Source organism: Hoplias malabaricus, chromosome 16, assembly GCF_029633855.1.
Source record: "Hoplias malabaricus isolate fHopMal1 chromosome 16, fHopMal1.hap1, whole genome shotgun sequence".
Taxonomy (NCBI): Eukaryota; Metazoa; Chordata; class Actinopteri; order Characiformes; family Erythrinidae; genus Hoplias; species Hoplias malabaricus.
This window is the reverse complement of record NC_089815.1, coordinates 18,174,198-18,193,456: the sequence shown is the minus strand read 5'-3', so window position 1 is coordinate 18,193,456 and position 19,259 is coordinate 18,174,198. Positions and strand designations below refer to the sequence as shown.

The following is a 19,259-nucleotide window of genomic DNA, read 5'->3' as shown; positions in this document are numbered from 1 at the left end:
CCTCTTTATGCAGGTCACCAGCCTGGTCACACACTGCTGTAGGATGGCATCCCACATACTCAGCTCTACTGCTTACCCCACAAATGCATGTTCCTTACAAATGTGACACTATTTAAAAGGGAAATTAGTAGGCCTTCCAACAGTATAATATTTATTGCCAAGAAGTAATCTACCAAAAATATATTTCCTTACTTTTTGTGCTAAGTTTATGTAGTTTCCTTCCATGGCTGTTTCACATTAGGCATTGAAAATACTGCAGATTATTTATTTTGCTAGACACAAACCCTGGCTGGAACAAATGCAAGTATTCGCAGTAACAACTTTCAAGAATTCGAACATTACCTCTGAAATCAACTGTTTAAGAAACAGTGGTGCGAGGCCATTGCTAAATACTTACTTGGGTGGACTATGCATTAAAAGAGCTTTGATTCTTTTATGGCTTACCCAATATATATGTAAATATCCTTGAATTACTTCCATAGTCCATGTCTCATATTTCAGATTCACTGGGCTAAAGTAAAGACAAGAAAAAAAAACAAACAAACAAACAAAGACTGTATCAATTACTTACAGATTGCAACTGTAATTGATTCCGTGATGAGGCGCATCCACAATGCTATTGTCTTTGCTGCCTGTTGGTTTAAAAAATCAAAAATCAATGGCTTAGATAAATTCAGCCAAGAAATTGGAGAATGAAAGAAATCACCATGCAAATTGACCATAAAAGTTTCTGATTGGTGTAACCCTAATGTTCTCCTCTTTCACGTGAGCTTTCCAGCTTGCAGCCACATATATTAGTATGAATTACGGAACCATTTTTCCAACTACAGCAGATAGAGCCGGCAGAGGAAGACTAATTGCTCTGAAACTAATCCCTTTTTTACTGTCCTCTTAATTGGCCGAGTGATTTACTGCCCAAGGATTGTTCATGAGTGTGAGTGTGCGAACATGTGTGTGTAGAGGGCAGAATAATTTGCTGGGAGAAGCTCCATTTTGCCCACTGCATCCCAATGATGTAACTATATTCAAGGCAAATTGAGGAGCAACATTATTAATAGCGTCTGGTATTGTTTATCAGTGGTGTACACTATATGTCCAGCATATACACACCCCTTCTAATTAATGAGTTCAGCTACTAAAATACTAAAGTGCACTCCTGGTTAGAAAAAAAGAATTAAGTATGTAAATAAATAAATCTTGTTTCGATAGCCCTTTTCATACATAAATGCAGCTAAAGTGCTTTACAGAAATTCTCTAAAACCAAGATTATAAAATTTGAAAAAATTAAAGTATACTCCCCAGGTCTAGCACCCCATAAAGAGTGTTTATTTGTTTTTGGTTTCTTATTTTGCTGAAAATATCAAGGTACACAATAAGCTACGACATGAGAATGTGAATTTAGTCATTTAATATGCTAAGGTAAACCACATTATGATATCATCAATGTCTTTAAAGACAATCTATCAGTGGTTAATTGATGCAACTTGGTGGTTAAATAGCATTTAACAGGATTTATGCCGACTGATGGTGAAGACAAAGTAATCAGTATTCTGCAAGATCTGAGGTTTAAAAGTGTAGATGCATTTGGGTTCACTATTTGTAAAATAACAGGACACCGTTACCCTTTCTGTGCACATCAATCTAATGTCAGCATGTCCAATACCAAGCATGAGCTACAGGGGTATTAAGCTACCATCCTACTATCCACATTGAGCTGTGGAGCAGTGCGACTGCATTTTCTGGACTGATGGAGCACCATCAAGTGCCTCTATAATGTGTTTGCATTTGTGATCCAGAGATATTCATTAATATTAGTTCCTGACCTTGCTGTAGCTAATAACTGAATGCCATTAAGTTCATACTGAAATGTTCCAGCATCCAGTGTAAAGCCTTCCAAGAAGTGCTGTTACTGCTGTAAAGGGATACAGACTAATTTTTCATGCCCTTTAGTTCAGAAGAAGTGTTATGTGACAAAGTGTATGTCCCTTGGAAATCTACATTTCAATTTTGTGATAAATCTCTTGGTGCATTAGTATGAGTGTGATTAAGTACGTGTAGCCCAGAGCCCCAGAATGACTTACTGTGGCCATGACCCTGTCAGTCAAACCTGTAGGTTCAGAGCCCAGTGTGGAGCCCTGCTCTATCTGCTGAGATTGCAGATGGTCCAAGCAATAGGGAGCAGTTCTTAACTCTGCTTGTTTCACATAAATACGGCGCAGGTCACACTGATGCAGCTCAGTCCAGAACAGTAGATTGAAAATCAGAGCCTCTCTACAGTTGAGTTGATATTCTTGAATGGAAAGTAATCTTAATAGCTGTATTTTTAGTTGTAGCTGATTTGTTTTTGGCTGTTTACTGCACACACTCTACTGATTTTTGACAGCTCTTGTGTCTGGAGTACCTTTACTTCTGTTCTTTTACACTGAAAATTCAAAATGGGGCTGAAGATAAAAATGACACAGACTCTGTTGGAGCTCTGAAAATGGTTCTTTAAAAGGAACTGAAACTCTTGATGATCACTCGCGTGATGAGACTTGGAAATCAGTTTTCCCTTTATTGCCACTTGAACAACACTTATATTCAAATGTTTTAGGAAAACATTTGAAGCGTACCCACTGTACACTGATTTCTGAATAAAATATCTCCTCATTTACATTGTGCTACAAAGGGCTTTAGTCAGTGTATGTGCTTTTCTTTAAGCTTTATGGAGTAGCCAAAGTGGCTGTCATTTATAATCAATTCCTTTGTTTACAAGACTTATTTTCTTTGGAGGTGTATGTATACTGTATTTCAGTGTGCATTATGCTTATTTCCATCATATTTAGTTTTACTTAGCCTTGCTACTGAACAGATGTATTCCACAGAGCAGCAGCTGTGATTAATGTTGGGTTGTCACAATGTGTAAGGATTATATATAGAGGTTAATGGAAATATTAACACCTACTAGAGCTGGCTTAATCCCTGGTTTCCTTCCCATTTGTTTGTGCCTAGATTGGGTTTATTAAGCCACACCCGATCTTGACGCAAATCCAGACTGAAGCTACGGAGACCAAGCTGACATTCGACTCATACGTGATGCCCATGCTGTGTCCACCTGTGCCCTGGACGTCACTGAAGAGCGGAGCCTACCTGCTGACCCCCACCAAACTGATGCGGGCAGTGGAGGGAGCCGTCCAGCACCAGCATTTGTTGGAGAAATGTCGTAACGAGGACCTCCACGCGGTGTTGGACTCTCTTAACCAGCTGAGTAACTGTGCCTGGAAGATCAACAAACCCCTGCTGGACATCATCATCTCCATCTTCAATGAGAAGGGCAGCGAGAAGCTGGACATCCCTCCACCAGTTTCCGAAGCCCCTGAGATCCCGCGCTTTAATCCTCATGATACATCCTACACAGCTCAGGAGAAGGCCCACTTGAAGCGAGAGGTGCTGAAGGCCAAAAAGAAATTTGGAGAGATGCACAGCCTGCGAATGGATGCACTGTACAAACTGTCCATCGCTAACCATGTTAGGGACGAGGTCTTTTGGTTCCCTCACAATATGGACTTCAGGGGCCGCACATACCCTTGCCCACCTTACTTTAACCACCTGGGGAGTGATGTGACAAGGGCCATCCTGCTGTTCGCTGAGGGCAAGCCTCTGGGTCCTAAAGGCCTGAACTGGCTAAAGATCCACCTGGTCAACCTTACTGGCCTGAAGAAACGCAGCTCATTGGATGGGAGACTGGAATATGCAAATAGCATCATGGAGGACATCCTGGACTCAGCAGACAACCCTCTCTCAGTGAGTCGCATATTTTTATTTTTATTAATATTTATTTTTTTTTTTATTATTATTATTATTTTTTTATAATATTACCATTAGAGCTGTTAATAAATAATCACGATTAATCACATTAGATAGTAGAAAAATCGCTTTTGTCTTATTCAATTTAAATTAATAATATTTACACAATATAGTGCTTGCCCACTTCAGAATGTGTTGTTTTTTTTAGTAGTATTTACATAAACCAGAATGTTAAAATCTGGTCAGCACAGGATAAACTTTATGAAGTCAATGCAGTTTACAAGTTTTAACCACGTGACAATAACAATTAAGTTTCAACATACTTCAGTGATTCACAGCATGGTGGTAGCTGGAAATAACTGTTTTTATCAAGAGAGCAACCCATGGAGGCTTCAATTACTTTATTGGCACAAGTAAAGCATCTTGGATGAGACCTAGAGGGGTTCAGAGACCATGTGAAGACATGTTTGACAGCAAAACCAGAAGTCATTGCTGGCTGGCACATTTCATTTTTCTGTCCTGTAAAAATACCAGGCAAACTGTTAAACGATGGTAGTTAAAAAAAAAAAAAAAACAAAGCTAACAATTACAGAACTACCAACAACATAAATACAAACAGTACAACAGATGTTTAAACAAAAACCAGACAAAACAATTATCTACAAATAATTATTGTAGTGCATAGTGATTGGAAAATCTGCTGCTCCCTTTTTTTATGCTACAAATGGCTAATTATGTAACGAAATATGTGCAATTCTGAATGGTAAAGGTATATAAAAAGGGGTGTTAAAATGGGGCCATTTTTTAAAGAAAAGACAAAGTTGTTAACTGAATAATCATTAGTAATATAGCAATAACTGTTACTTACAGTCCTAAATACATTTCTGTTCTGTAACGTATGCGCTACATTAAGGACAGCATTTCCGTAGAGTAAAGTTAATGTGAAGATATTAATTCTGTAACTTATGTGAATCTGTGACACATTGGGATTCCAGTCAGTAGATTTATGCCTCATATCCTGGATTTTCTGTAGTTTGCAGTATGTGCTCATATAGCTGCACATTGTTGTCTTTCTGTTTTAAGAGTTGCCATGTGTTGTGTTTCAGGGGAGGAAATGGTGGATGAATGCTGATGAGCCTTGGCAGACTCTGGCATGCTGCATGGAAATAGCAAATGCCTCCAGATCACCTGACCACACGAAGTTCATCTCCCATTTCCCTGTACATCAGGTGCTGGATGTGTGTGTTTGAGTGAGAGAAAGATAACAGATAAGATAACACTATATTGATTAGTCAAAAATAGGCGGGTGAGGTACTTCACAGAGCTGCTGTAAGAGGGAGAGAGGCTTTGAACCTAAGGTCTTCTTGCAGAAGATTCTTAAAGTAGGCTGAGTGGTTTTAAGGTGAACTAAAGCTGAAATAGTCTCTGCTGCACCACAACCATACTTTCCCACTTCATTTTCTTTTAGACACTCCATTGAATCCTGATATTTGTGCTCCCTTGGTTTTCATTATTATATGCAGCAGCCGTGGAGCATAAATTCAGCAAGTTCACTTGGGTCTAATTAAATGCTCTTTTATGACTTTGTAATTCTATTCAGCCAGATTGCAGTCACTGGTGTGCTTATTGCCAGCAGATTTTCTCATTTGGTTAGTCATTGTTTATCAGTTATTAAATCAGAATGTCAATATTTAATAAGTTGGGTCAGTATGTCAAATGATAATAAAAAACATAAAATTAGTGACACAGTTTAAGTATGAAACTGTTTTTCGACATATATACAATTATCATTTTATTCTTGTTAAACAGTGTCACTGTTAAAGAAACATGTATATGTATGTATGTATGCACGTGTGGGTGTGTGTGTGTATATATATATATGCCTCACCCCCACCCCCCCCACCTGCTCTTGCTTTCTGATAGAAAGTTTGACAGAAGCTGGGATATTAACATTTACCACTGTGTTTCATCACCTTTACTTTCGCTAGCACTCAGTGATTTTTAAGGGACCGTAGATACAAGTTGATCCAGTTCTGAAGCTGTAGTGTTTGTAATTGCTGAAATAAGGATGGACATCCCAAAAATCCCTATAATAGATGTTCTCTATTAGGCAGCATATGTTGTGCCTAAATATTTAAATATCTTTAATATTTTTTGTTAGGTGTCTGTCATTTTGAAATTTACACTGGCATCAGCTTGTTGAATTGGTCTTGTCAGAATAAAATAATCTCTCTCTCTCTCTCTCTCTCTCTCTCTCTCTCTCTCTCAGGATGGCTCTTGCAATGGTCTCCAGCACTATGCTGCCCTGGGCCGTGATGTAATTGGAGCCACATCTGTGAATCTCATGCCCTGCGAAGTACCCCAGGATGTGTACAGCGGTGTAGCCCAACAGGTCAGTGAACACAGGCTGTAGGAGGGCGCCAGAGTTACTTTGAGCTCCTGGCTGCTCTTCCAGGGTTTGTCTTTCCTTCCTCGCTTCCACTTACTCAAGCCATTGATGTGGGGGGCCGTGGGGTGTCTCCATCATTTTTGGACCTTGGCAACATGCTTTCAGTTTTAAGGAGGAGCGATACATAGCCTTACAGTTTGTCCTCCTAAGAACTTTGGGCCAGGCTGCAGCACTATGCTTGAAATCTTGTTGCGGTAAACTTCCAGTTCTGAGAAGGCTGTGTATTTTTAATGACTTGCCTCTCTAATTCACTTCAGTCAAGTGTAGTAAAGTGTACGCAAGCAAGATCGATCCTTTTGCCAAAAACATCAAGTTGCAGTTGCAACATATCTATGAGGTCCTAAGATCTTTGTGAAAGGTATTAAGTTTGAGTTTGAAATCAAATATTAGCTGATTTTGCCTGGAATTTTGGGGTTTTGGACACCAGATTTAGAAGGGTGAGATTTGCACATGCTGTGTTGCATTACTAGTGATTCTTCTCTCTGCCTTTTTTTCTGTTTAGATTTAGGTGTTTTATAGTTGACTTTGGGATCAGTTAGTTTGTTTACCTCTTCATGAATTACACTCAAGGGCTCTCAGACCATATTCAAGCTATTGATTTCTTGCTGAGGATGAGGGAAAGGAAGGGGAAAGTGTTCTGTGATTGATTCTTCCATCAGAAAGTGGCTGCTCCATATGAAGCTGTTGCTTGAGTTGGTTTCCCTGCTGAGTGTAAAGGATGTTTGGGTTTTTTTTTTGCACAGGTGGAGGAGTTCCGTGTTCGGGATGCAGCCAAAGGCCTGAAGATTGCACAAGTGCTGGAGGGCTTCATCAGCAGGAAGGTGGTGAAGCAGACAGTAATGACAGTAGTCTATGGCGTCACACGTTACGGGGGACGACTACAGATTGAAAAGCGACTCAAGGAGATTGATGACTTCCCCAAGGTAAGGGCCACCGAAAGTTGTCATAAAAGTATTGGACTGGACAGTTCGCATTTGGTCAAGTGTTTGAACAAGTTACAACTGACCGGGGACACATTGTAATTGCCATAAAGCCATTTGCCTTTGCTTTTCTATACTTAATGATGAAATTATTCAGAAAATTATTTTTATTAAAATTAAAAAAATTATGAAATCAATCATTTGTGCAGCCAATATTGACATTCTTAGCAATTCGTATAAACATGGTGATAAAGGCAACACTCCACATGTATTCAGCTTTGTCAACGTAAAAGTCTTGAATGAAGCCTAAAACACTAATATGCTACAGCAAAGCTATAGTTCATTTTGTCAGTGTTACGCCTCAAATTAGAACACATCCACAAAGTGGTACAGTGTATGCACAAGTGGGGTATGTATTCAGATTCTACGTTTGAGATTCGGATGTTCAATTTATTTGGATAAATGTGGTTATCAATAAAGGCAACGCTCCACCACGTTCAGGCTCTTCAGCAGTAAAGAGTGTTCTCCCCACACCACTCTTCGACCTAAAACTCAAGTCATATCAAACCTAACGAGTGCAAGAAGCGAGTGGACACCACAGTTCATTTTGTCAGATTTGTACCTGAAATTAGAGCTCCTCCGCTTAATGGGACAAAGGTTGTAGACCATCATAAATCAAAATTATATCCAGCATATTTTATAAATGGCTTACATCTCTGCCTGAAAGAGATCTGAATTTATTTTTGCGTCTCTGCAAAATACACTTAATTTGCAGTGATTGGATAGTACAAATTAAGATCAGAGTTAGACCATTGGGGAAGTTGGGTTATTCAGAGAGCATCCATAAGCATGGGCTAATAATAATTTTGTTGAGGTATGTCCCTTGTTCTTTAGGCCTCATCAAATTTTTTTCTTTCTCCAATATTTTACTATAGGATCAAGCTTCCAAAACAATAGAAATGTATTTTCAAAGTTTAATTTGCGGATCTTCACCAAGGATAATTCTGAAGGTTGCTGAAGACATTTTGACAGTCATTATTTTGACTGACACTCTTTGACCTTATCATGCTTGAGCCTTAAAAGCTACAACAGATCCCTTTATTTTGGCTTTTGTGTTGCCGTTAACTTGGTCTGATCACAGTTATTCTTTTATGCTTCTATACTTCAAAATATCTATATTTTGTCTGTCAGAAGTGTTTGTTGTCTTGTTTTCCACCTGCTCGTTTTAATTTGGTTGTCTCTGCAAGTGGTGTGAGAAGAGGCGTTTGTTTGTTTGGGTATGAGAGAGGGAGAGAAGGAGTGAGAGGAAAAAATTGAGAAATTTAATTAATTAATTCTCTGCTTCAGCCCCATTCCCTGTTGTATTCTTGTGTGGACAAACAAACAAGTGACTCTAGATCAGCAGTGAAGTGTAATTATCACCTTTAGAGAGTCAGCGAGGTGTGTGTGTGTTATTATAGAGTATGATTAACTGTGTGAATATGAGGGAAACAGCCTGCTTGTTCAGCAGCTTTGTGGGTTTTTGGCAGCAGCTGGAGACCATTGGGTCCACTCAGTGCTAATTTGTCCCATGGGGTAACAATGCTTACCTGGGGCCTAGGAGCTAAAGAGCTGGCCACCTGAATTCCTACTACAAATACCATGAATTCCCAACTATAAAGTGATTTCATAGGTTGCATAGATCAAAATGTTTTTATTTTTTTTATACATAAAACACATTTGATGCTTGTAACCCACTCCAAAAAGGTTAGGACAGAGGCATTTTGCAACTGTGTTATATCATCTCTTCTTTTGAGTACACTTTGTAATCGTTCTCAGAACAGAGAAACAGTTTCAATTTTGCCCATTCTCGCTTGTCACAAGAATTCACACGAGTATGAGGGTATTGCTTTATTCCTGCTTCATAGGTAGGTAATATTGACTTATTTTTGCTCTGTCTGATTATTTATGGGGGCGGCACAGTGGCGCAGCAGGTAGTGTCGCAGTCACACCGCTCCAGAGACCTGTAGGTTTTGGGTTTGAGTCCCATTCTGGATGACTGTCTGAGGCGATTGTGTTCTCCCCATGTCTGCTCAGGTTTCCTCTGGGTGCTCCAGTTTCCTCCCACGGTCCAAAACACACGTTAGTAGATGGATTTGCGACTCAAATGTGTCCATAGGTGTGAATGTGTGTCACCCTGTGAACCCTGTGGCACCCCCTCTAGTGTGTGTTCCTGCCTTGCACCCAGTGATTCCGGGTAGGCACTGAACCCACCGTGACCCTGAACCAGATAAGCAGCTACAGACGATGAATAAATAAATGAATGATTATTTATGTTGGACCTGACTCCAAATTCAACAGATGCTTACTGCATGAAAGTAAACACTGACCGAATGTGCTACAAAACTAAACAATTCGAGTTACAAATTAGATTTATTCAAATAGTGAATAAAAACGTACAGACAAGCTAAACATCCGCCACGTACAAACAGCAGACATTTTTCTCCTCAAACATACCGTACCACTTTAAAAGATGTGGAGCTTTTGAACGTAAACAAACCAGAGAAAACTGCAGTTCCTCACAAGCATAGACATTGCCTTTAAGTAACGATTGTCTTCTAAAATACTCCCAAGCCTATGCAGCTGTATGTATTACAGAATGTTTATCTTTTCTATGACCAATTTCTTTTGGAGTGGATCGCAGACATTTGTTTACAAAATACAATCCAGTTTTCAACCAAAACATTAGAAATCTTGTTTTTCTACTTTTGTCTGTTAAATAAAATTTCAAGAGGATTTACAAATGATAATTTTATTGCATTTATAAGTATATTATTTCAAGATCCTTGGGTCTTGCCCAGTAGGTTTTACCCTGGAGATATGAAACATAGAGCATATACTCCTTGTTTTATAGAGTCAAACGTTCTAATTAACAAAGATAAATGACTAGAAATGGGTTGTTAAACAGATTGCAATAATCACCGCAGTAAAGCTACACACACAAAACTAGGCCTCTTTAGTCTTGCTTTTTTGTCAATGTCCAGAATCAATAACACAAGCAAAACAAGCTAGCAAAACCGAGCACTGAATCCTCCCTAAGGCTCTTTTGGCTGAGTGCAATCAGATCACCATAGTATTGGAAAAGATTAGAAACTTACTGCAGCAAACTGCAAACAAGCTGCTTTTTAATGCTCTTGGTTTCAGAAGAAATATTTGATGAGCAGGTGTATACAAACTTTTGATCATGTGGTGTAGATCAAGTACAAAATTAAACCAAAAAAAATGTCTAAACTGTGTAAATTAGGTTTTTCAGTACCATCACTCCAATACTTTTGTCCTCATTTTCTGTTGTATGTACACCTAATGCTGTTTGTTTATGTTAATAACTGCAGGAACATATTTGGGACGCCTCTCACTACTTGGTGCATCAAGTCTTCAGCAGCTTGAAGGAAATGTTCACAGGCACAAGAGAGATCCAGGTATGCATCAGTGTCCTGTACAAAATCTGTAACTTTGTTTTCGCTTTTCTAAATGGGGTAGACTTAATTATATTATTGTTTTGAGTCCTGCAGCAAAGTATGGGGAACACAAATATTTGCACAGGTAGAAGCACCACCTAAAATATAACCCACATATTAATCACATTTATGTTATGCTTATACAGGGGTGTTTCTCATTGTGAAGGGCATGTAAACCTGTAAAATATGCTGCAGAAATACACATTTACTTCATCCCACCAGGTACAAACCATGATACAATAAATGTGAAGTACCTGACAAGCCTAAAGTTCTCATGGCCGAAAGCCATCAGATTTTCACAGCACATCTAGTGCAATGAATTTCCAGAAGAGTAGAGACTGCTACTACAGCAGTGTGGGTACAAACTACCTAAGTATTTCTGCGCACATACTGTAGCTTTACAAACACTGCATTTCTTTAACAAGTTAAACATTAAAACCAAGACGTTTGGTTTTATACTGTGTTAACAGTTGTAGACTGTTAATTCCCATGGATGTCATTTGGCTGATAGGATTGGAAAGTAGACCTGAGGGGGCACTGTATTTGTGCAGACTCCTAAAGTGTCAGCAGAGTTCAAGCTTTGAACCTGTCTGTGAATCACATGTGAAAAGGGAAATTGATGTTTCTGGAACTCTCTATAGTCCTTTGGGAGAGACCCAGACAGGCTTGGTTGGTCTGCAGTACCACCCCCCGCATGCGCACACACACACACACACACACACACCTCCCATTCCGACATACCTCTCAGCTAAATGGGTCAAGTTTGGGGGCAAAATGTAAGAACAACGGTAGAAGTAGTGAGGAGTGGGCATGGTAATCCATCTTCCTTCCTTTCCTGCAGCTGTAGGGAAACAGGAGGGACAGAGGGGGAAGGTAAATGGGGCAGGAGGGAGGGGGAGCGCATGGGGTGCCATTTGAAGGATGAGCCCAGGCTGCTTATGCAGAGACAGAATAGAGATATTTATCTCCTAGCCTAGCTCTCGAGGGGAAAGTCATTTTAGGAGTAAAAATGCTTGTGACTGGGTGCATCTGCAGCAGACTTGCTGGGAAGCGAGTAACTGTTGCTCCAATTCAGCAGGTTCACTAAACACAAAGGATCAGCAACAACTAGCCACCTGTTTATCATTTTTCGTCCCAGCCACATTCATAGAAACACTACAACTTTTCTGGATAAGCTGGGACATCTAGCTTGACTTGGTTGTATAGCGCCAAAAGTAGAGGATGCAAAAACGGAATATTTAAACCTGCAAGTTTTAACATCTCGCATCAAACCCAAGAGTCGACTGAGTCTGTTTTTTACTCCTTGCAGTGAACGTTATTTCCACATGTATATCACATATTACTATGTTCTGAACCTGCTGTAAATCTGTGTATCTGTGTTTCTGTTGCTGTTTTGGGGGGAACTAGCAGCTTTGTGAACCATGGCTTGTCTCAGTAGGCCCATATACAGTCTATGAGGCAAGCAGTCGCAGTACCAGAAGACCTCAGCCAATAGCATTCACTGAGAGAATCGGCCCTGATCCTGCCCCCAAACTGTTAAAAACTCACCCAATTCAAAACCAGGGCTTGGAAAATCCTCTCAAACACAGAAAGTGGAGGGAAAAGAGCTTGACGCGCAAGGGAAACTTTACCGTTATAAGAAGCATTTTAAAAACAATCGAAAATACAATTGAGCGTTACGGTGGTACAGCAGGTAGTGTTGCAGTCACACAGCTCCAGGGACCTGGAGTTTGTGGGTTCGAGTCCCACTTCGGGTGACTGTCTGGGAGGAGTTTGGCGTGTTCTCTCTGTGTCCACGTGGGTTTCCTCCGGGTGCCCCGGTTTCCTCACACGGTCCAAAAACACACGTTGGTAAGTGAATTGGCGACTCAAGTGTCCATAGTGTGAGTGAATGTCTTTGTGTGTTGCCCTGTGAAGGACTGGCCTATTCCTGCCTTGCGATGCCAATGATTCCAGGTAGGCTCTGGACCCACCGTGACCCTGAACTGGAAAAGCGGTTACAGATAATGAATGAATGAATGAATAAGAATACAGTTTGGGAGCAAGATTATAATCAGTCTGTGTGCAGTTCCTCTATCCGTGCTCGTGAGTTTCACATTTGCCTTGGCAAGAGGGGTATTTACACATGCAAAATTTAGATACATGCAGGTTTATGCTTTCCACCTGGTGTTTTTTCTGCCATTTTGACATTAATTACAGCGCTTGCCAGGTCAGCTGCGTCATGCTATTAACAGTCATGAAAAGAGGATATTCTGGAACTTGATCCAGTGCCAAGATTTATTTTCATGTTTTATTTGGTTACTTGCAATCTAATGACATGTGCTCTGATACATCACAGCCTCTTGCTTCAGCTTCTTTCTCCTCATCCTCCACTTCTATATTCGTAGCAACAACCCTGAAATCTGTATCAGGTTTAGCAAAGCTTCCGTGTCCTGTTTTTATTGGCAGAAACAAGTGAACAAGCAAAACAGTGGATGAAACCTATGCACCTACAGCTAGAGTTCAATAGAAAAATGTATTTAAAGCTATTGCTGTTAGGTGTTCTCACCGTATCCACGTGGGATTCCTTCGAGTGCTCCGGTTTCCTCCCACAATCCAAAACTCAGAAATGTCCACAGTTATGAGTGTTTGTCCCCTCCACCTTGCGCCCATTGATTCCGGGTAGGCTCCGGACCCACAGCGACCTTGAACTGGACAATGAATGGATGACTGTTGCTGTTAGTATTGTTTTTAGGCATTGTTTTCTTGTTTGGTTTTATAATAAGATACAGTGAATAAAACCATATGCATTGATGTACGCGGTTGATTGTTTGTTGCGATTATTTAACACATGCTTTTGAACACCTTTTATCTTGTTTGCTTATATATTTTTCAGAAATGCTTACATGTGGTATTGCTGTAATCCCTGCATCTGTAACATGATTGAAAAAAATATAAATTATTTGCCATAAAAAGTAAATGGAATAGCTATTAGAAATGTATTTGTCTCTGTGTTTGCAGGACTGGCTAACAGAGAGTGCGAGGCTAATCGCTAAGTCTGGCAGCACTGTGGAGTGGGTGACCCCGCTGGGACTGCCCATCGTCCAGCCCTACCATCGTATCAGGAACCAAGTGGTGAGTGTCCATCTCACAAAAGCACTTTCAAATGCTCCCAAGCACACAATGCTGGCCATTGATTGTCTTTATGTACAAGTGACTTTCTGGACCCTTTGAAGTTAAAGGTCAGAAAGGTCTTTCCTGTAAATGGATTTTCTTCATCATTTTCAGAAATTCACAACAAACTGTGTTCTATTACCATTTAGATGGTTCAGTATGGCTCTGGCAAATTGATTTCCTAATGATTACACCATTTGTCCCTTCAGATGCACACTATCTTGATGTAATCCTGACATACTAAAGTAAAAAAAAAGAAAAAAATCCTGCAGCAGTATTCAAAGCAACAGAATATTTCTTTCTTTCCAGTCCATTAAGCCCCACTTTTGTCTAGTTTATTTTTATTCACTTATGCAACAATGGTTTTACGCACATTTTCTGTGACACACTTAATGATATATTAATTTATTGTTTAAGCCAATGAGCTGATTATTTGATATGTTGTGTGGATCAAATTTGTGGGTAGGAATTTCATCACGTGCAAAGAGAATTTTGTACCAAGTTCTGTACCTATCAAGATTTTCTATTGTGTCTGAAGCATAAAACCCTGTTCATCAGATAACACACAGCAGGTGGTGAGAATCAAACTCTCTATGTAACGTTTATTGACATATGTATGGCCCTGTGATTTCTGCTTTATGCAGAAAACCCAGCAGGTTCTTTACAAACCCAATGCACTCAATTTTGAACGATGCGGTCTGTGCAATGCACTGTTAGCCCCTGTACCATGATAGCTACGTCTGGTGTGCCACCTTCCCTGCTTCAGTTTACATTTGCATGCCTATCGCCTGAGTTCTCCGGTTTGAGGTGAGGCCACACTCACTGTAGGCCTCCGGGTTGAACAATGGTCTAAATGTGGTCAGAAAACAGTAGACTTTTTTTGAAATAACTAAATTATTTCAGATTTTTCAATAGATACAAATATGCCATTTGCTTGTTTAGTGTGTAGATATTTTCTTAAAGAGAATATGTTAATAATTGAATATGTTAAATCCTTAAAAATCAGATGGTAAAAAAATAAATCCATAAAAACAAAAATGGAAAAAAAAACCTGCAACTGAGGAAAAAATACACCTTTATATAGGGCTCATACATATGCTATCTAGTGAAGGACCTTCCATTTTAAATTGGAAGGAAAGGGAAAATGGCCTTTACAACCTTCCACTTCAGACTCAGAGTTTAGACTGTTGTGTCCACCTATCCTGCAGTCATCCCTAACCTCAGCCTTTCTGCTGCCTCTCATTGGCCTTTTGCAGCTGTGTGTAAAAGTGGAAAGTTTGCATGTGTACAAGCCTGCACTGCTGTCAGATAGCATTAGCAGAGTTAGCAGCATGATGGCAGCAGCTCAGCAGTGGCTGTAGTGTTAGTGGGGGATCCTGCAGAGAGCATCTGGAAACTTGTCTGTCTGACCCAACGCTCACTGCCACATGATGTTGCCAGGCATGAATGTTGGTGAACACTAGCACGAAACTAGCACACTTCTGGTTTCCTGTTTTGGACTTGAGAGGACTCTACTGCTGCTGGAAATGAGGACTGATCCTTTTGGTCTTGCATGGGCCAGAAAACATTTGTGCTGCCATTTTGCCTTGTTTGAATAGAGTATGCAAATAAATGTTGATATTTTCCTGTGAATGTTTGCTAGAACTGGTTTGTTGGTTCTTGTGATTGTGGTGTGTGCTGTGTGCCCGGTCTGTTTCTGAATATTTGTAGAACTGAAAGGTAGCACTGCATTTGGACTGAGTTGAGTACCTGTCTTAATCACAAGTATCTTGTGAACTTTCAATCTACCAAAATAGTCTTAGTAGCACTTATTTGGAACTATGAATGTTCAAGTTGTTCATTGTGCTAGGACTGAGTGATTTTGAAACCTTTTATATGTTGTCACCATTTTGAAAATATATATCTCATTGAGAATATTTTCTGCAATTTAAACATGCCACAGTCCATTATTTTTATATGTATATTTTAAATTGTTCTCCTGTGTCTTCAAGTAGTATATATGTTTGTATTTGATTCTTGTATGTGCCAAGATATGTGCTTAAGCCATGACAGAAAAGGACACTGGTATGCTTTAAGAACTTTTTACTCGTATCTGCTTTTGTGAGATTGTGAGGAACAAGAGTCAGTTTCAGGGAATTGTTTCAAATCATGCAAAATTGTTGGTGGGCAGCAGACCTCCCTTTGCTGCTTTGCCCCAGGCCAAATATCATAACTCTGCCCTGCGATTTCAGGTCATTACATTTTATTGGACTTTTATGGAATTTCAGATGAGGGCCATCATTAATCAGTAGGCAATGTGTCCTCATGAATTCTTCACCACTTAATCGTTTTTCTTCACTGACTTGGGTGGCCAGACCTCCTCCAACCCCTCACAGCAGAGGACAGAGAGGAAATTTGAGCAAAGTACCTTTAGAACTATACTATACTTCCATTCCAATAAATAGTTTATCAGAAGTTTTTTGTTTTGAAATATGCTTGTATTCTTCAGGGTTTTTAGATGTTGAATAGACTTCTTATCAGGTTAGTTGTACATGCCCTCTTTTTGTGGCGGGTGATCTGTGTGATCAAAGATGAAAGCTACTATTGAATAATGTTTCCTCCATTTGCAATGTCAGCACTGATTCACATGGCACTTTTATATAATCCATGGGAGGTAGAAGATTTGCTGGGCATGTCTCAAGCAACGGCTAAAGCTCTACACTTACAAGTAGGGGTTGTGTTTCCAGATTAATATAGCAACATCAGGACTATAACTCTAGTGGTATTTACAATGCCATTGTCCAAGCTGGAGGGTAAGCTACGTTCACACAGCAGGTAAGAGTGATCTCGAGAAAGTGCTCACTGATTTTGTGATCAATTCATTTTTTTGGTTTTTTTTTTTTTGTTTTTTTTTGTTGTTTTGCTGTTCACACTGTCTATATAATGTGACCTATGACTGACATCAGTCTAAACAGATCACACTCCTAAACTGACCTCCATGAACAAATGGACGACGCTTCAGGAGATGAATAGAAGGAAATGTCCGTCTGTTTCATATGAAGCACTTTCGATTTGAATTGAAGGAATGGCACAGATGTTTCGCTGCAGCTCTGTATCACACTGCCTCAGTGTTCTTTATTCCAAGTGAACTCACAGTAAGAGTATTAATTAAAGACAGTAAAGAATATTAAAACGTGAAAGGATATTCTTTCATTGTAAGCGCAGATTTCTCTCACGAACACAATGTCTCTAAAGAGAACTAGACGGGTGCAGACAAAGTGAGTTTAATATTTCCATGATCCACATTTATACAGAATTATACTGCCATTATATTAATCTGATAAAGAACTACTGAAAAGGAAGCTCTTCTCTTGTTTGTTTTATAAAAATACTTTTTTCCACAAGTTCTACTTTCTCATAAATAAGAGACAGGAACCTGGATTAAGGAGTTTCATAAGATTTTGTTCACCAATATTTTTACAAAGTGAAAATGCGTTAAATAGTTTCCATGTCCTTAACATCCAAAATTAATAAGAAAATGCTTTGGACTATAGTCTGGAGGTCATTTTCAGTGGCCGAAGTGGCCTAAAAGTCACATGAATGTCTCATTGCCCCAGATCGGAAAAGGATTGAAATCTCAATACCACATATGAAAGTGTCCCAAATCTGATTTTAAAAAGTCAGATTCAATGCGAATTGTGCTGTTTATACCATCACACAAACGACACATCTTAAGAAATGGATCGGATTTGGGCCACTTTACATGATGTGTGAACGTAGTCAATGTTCCATTCGACCTGACTCTCAAATCTGCAATGTCTAGTGGAATAGCCACTTTATTCCAAATTTATAGTTGCCTATTTCTGTCAGCCTGTGAAGGACTGGCGCCCCCTCCAGGGTGTATACCTGCCTTGCGGTCAACGATTCTGGGTAGGCTCCGGACCCACCGAGACCCTGAACTGGATAAGCGTTAACAGATAATGAATGAATGAATTAATTAATTAATATTACTGTCAAAATGGTGACATGTAACATTCTAATATTGTAACTTTTTGTACTAAAACACTATCAATAATTTTCTATTATGAAAATGTATTATGCACATGTCTGGTTTTATAATAAGATACAGTGAATAAAGCCTTATGCATTGATGTACACAGTTGATCAATTGTTGCAATTATTTAACACACATATGCAAAAAAGATAAAAGTTGTTTAAAAGCATATTTTTCAGAAATGCTTACATGTGGTGTGGTGTCTGGGTGTCTCCGCCCATGTTTTTTCCTGAAAGCCTATAGGAATCTGCAAACTGGATTTAGTCAGAATAATTTTATTTGCTGTAATCCCTGCATCTGCATGATGCAGTGTTTTGTTTGTTATTAAGGGTCTTGTTGCTTTCCTTGGGAAAAGCCTCATGCCTACCCCTCACTGGGATTGAAATCATTCAGTCTCACTCATGTAAAGCTCATTGGCCCATAACTAATTTTACAGCATAACTATACAGCCATAAATATAATATCTTTCTGCTGCTAATCCACAAAGATAGTCATCATTATTAAGTTTAACAAATGTTTATGTACCCATTATTTAAATTAAAAATGTGTTCATGTATCAGTTATGCATAAATGCTGTGCTAATATAAATATCCTGCAGACATTCTTGTTACTGCAAATCGAAATACAGGATCACAGTTGCTGAATAAAATTGAATGTCTGATATCACTGACTACAGTAGTCTATTGGAGCATTTTACACCACTGTCATAGATACACTTCAGATAGTGTGGATTGATAGTGGTGAATGGTGTGTGTGTGCTTATTTTGTGTGACTGGCAGGACTGTATGAGCTTTTGATGATAATGTGTGTATGAGCCACATTCAACACTGTCAGGCTACGCAGGCCTGCCACTAGCTATGTCTTGCTCAGTTTCCTTTAGAATGGTGGCAAATCATGGCCATGCATTCCAATACAACCTACTGCAAAAACTGTCAGTTCACACATCTCCGATTCTGCCTAAATAGATCTGACCACTGATTTAGAGTTTTATGCCATCAGCAGGTCTGGTTTTCTGACATAATGCCCCAGAGGCACAGTGCGTGATGGAAGGTTTTAAAAGGTTTAAGGCTGATGATTCCTTGCATCAAAAAATTATATTTACTTATAATGAGTATATAATCAGAACAGAGACTTTAAAAGACATTCATTTGACAAACCTGCAGCTAATTAAGAATGTTTATAGGTGAGCTTAATGACAGTGAACATAGGAACCAGGGAAAGTAGCAAACTTTTCATTCATTGTCTGTAACCGCTTATCCAGTTCAGGGTCCCAGTGGTTCCGGAGACTACCCGGAATCACTGGGTGCAAGGTGGGAGCAATCCCTTGAGGGGGTGCCAGTCCTTCACAGGGTGACACACACCTATAGTCACATTTGAGTCGCCAATCCAACTACCAACGTGTGTCTTTGGACTGTGGGAGG

At 39.5% G+C, this 19,259-nt stretch overlaps 1 protein-coding gene across 1 annotated transcript in view; it reads left to right on the top strand.

Moving 5' to 3' along the window:
* polrmt (polymerase (RNA) mitochondrial (DNA directed)) overlaps positions 1-19,259 on the top strand; it is a 65,853-nt gene that overhangs the window by 24,581 nt on the left and 22,013 nt on the right. Inside the window, exons 10-15 of the mRNA XM_066647678.1 lie at positions 2,992-3,783; positions 4,893-5,015; positions 6,056-6,178; positions 6,979-7,158; positions 10,527-10,613; positions 13,653-13,766. Coding sequence (XP_066503775.1) covers positions 2,992-3,783; positions 4,893-5,015; positions 6,056-6,178; positions 6,979-7,158; positions 10,527-10,613; positions 13,653-13,766 — 1,419 coding nt within the window. The remainder of the gene's footprint in view (positions 1-2,991; positions 3,784-4,892; positions 5,016-6,055; positions 6,179-6,978; positions 7,159-10,526; positions 10,614-13,652; positions 13,767-19,259) is intronic.